Here is a 1592-nt window from a genome sequence, read left to right on the forward strand (position 1 = left end):
ACACACACACACACAAATGCATGTGCCTTTAAGAACAAACCCCCTGTCGTGCATGCAGGTACATGCACAGAAGCTCACCAGCATGCACATAAAGTGCTAGCTGTCCTCCAAAATCTGATAAAATCGGTCTCAAGGTAAAGAAGAAAAAAAAAACGTGCAGCGGGAGAGAAGGGATATTATCTCCTTCACCACTATCTTTCCATCCCTGTGATCAGTGTGTGAGAGAATGACAGATAAGTAATGTGCCATAAGGTGATAAGTCTTGTGCCACAGCTCCTCCCCTGTCCTTGTTTCTGGCCCAATCAGATGGGATTATAGATCTTTTATGCCATTGAGCTCCCTCGTCATGACTGTAAGAATTAGATGAAGCAGAGTCCAGCAGATAGGGAAAATAAGAAACTAGAGACTGAGAAGAGAAGCAAAGAGAAGAATAAGAAGGAGCGAGTAAGACCAAGTGGAAACAGGAATGAAGTATCCTACTGCATCTCAGAGTAGATCTCTTTTAGATATGGAAGTAGCAAACTATTGTGAAGGCCTGGATCCATCATACAGCACGCTGGGCTTTGAGAATGCAGAGGTGCTCTGTGGAGGAGGAGGTAAGTGTGTAGAGCCACCTACACACACACACACACACACACACACACACACACACACACACACACACTGATCGGATGTATAAACAAACAAGGCATGCACATACACTAACGGAAGCACAAACTATCTATTTTTCAGCATGTTAGGTTGGACATACTCACATACAGTGTGAAACATAGATACATAGACTGATAAGCAGCTCACTCACAAATCTATTCCTGCAAAATAGTTTAATATAAACAGAGAAATAAAGGAATCTTTGTAATGTATCTGATAAATCTGTAGCCTCTTGCTTAAAATTATGCATCTTTTTAAAAGAATTGTATAGGACTTTTTCCCTTTATGTAGACATTAATAGGTATATTATATAGATAGTGAGAGTAGATAAACAGGATGTGGGAGAGGATGTGGGATGACACGCAGCAAAAAGTCTCAGGTCGGACTCGAACCTGGGCCGCTGCAAAGGACTGAGCCTACCATGGGCTGCAAGCTCTTACTGGGTGAGCTTGAGGTTGCCACGAATGATTTATCTTTTACAGAGGATCTGGGTGAGGAGCTAGACTAGAACTTTACTGATGAGATGAAGTGAGACCAGCTGAAAGCAAATTAGTTGCTATTTGTAGAAAAGCAAATTAGAAGGGTTAGTTTTCACATAACAAGCTAGATTAAGCAGCGGGGAAAGTCATGACATTTTAGTGTTGGCCAATAGTGCGTGCATCCACTTGTCTTGTATATGGGTATGTGAGTGGAACTCTGTGGTTGTGAAGGAAAGAGAAGGGTTGGGTAGAGGTTGTAAAAGCATGAAAACAGAATGTTAATAAAAGTGTTTGGGCAGGAATTGCATGCGTGTGTCATAAAATATGTTTTTTTATTGAAGAGCAACCACACATCTAGTGATTCACTGGTGTCACCTCAGCATGTGAACGGAAAGTTAGTCGTACATCAACTCTTCTTGCCACGGCAATGCCTGGTGTGAGACTGAAAGAGATGTACGGGGG

General features: G+C 42.0%; 1 protein-coding gene across 3 annotated transcripts in view; it reads left to right on the forward strand.

Annotated features, from left to right (window-relative positions):
- hnf4g (hepatocyte nuclear factor 4, gamma) overlaps positions 1-1592 on the forward strand; it is a 14505-nt gene that overhangs the window by 3589 nt on the left and 9324 nt on the right. The window contains exon 1 of one of the 3 annotated variants that reach the window (XM_032504173.1): positions 68-596. The exons of the other annotated variants lie outside the window; for them this stretch is intronic. Coding sequence (XP_032360064.1) covers positions 467-596 — 130 coding nt within the window. The 5' untranslated portion in view covers positions 68-466. Of the gene's footprint in view, positions 1-67; positions 597-1592 lie in introns of those variants that run through there. 3 annotated transcript variants of the gene reach the window in all.

This window comes from Etheostoma spectabile, chromosome 22, assembly GCF_008692095.1.
Source record: "Etheostoma spectabile isolate EspeVRDwgs_2016 chromosome 22, UIUC_Espe_1.0, whole genome shotgun sequence".
NCBI lineage: Eukaryota > Metazoa > Chordata > Actinopteri > Perciformes > Percidae > Etheostoma > Etheostoma spectabile.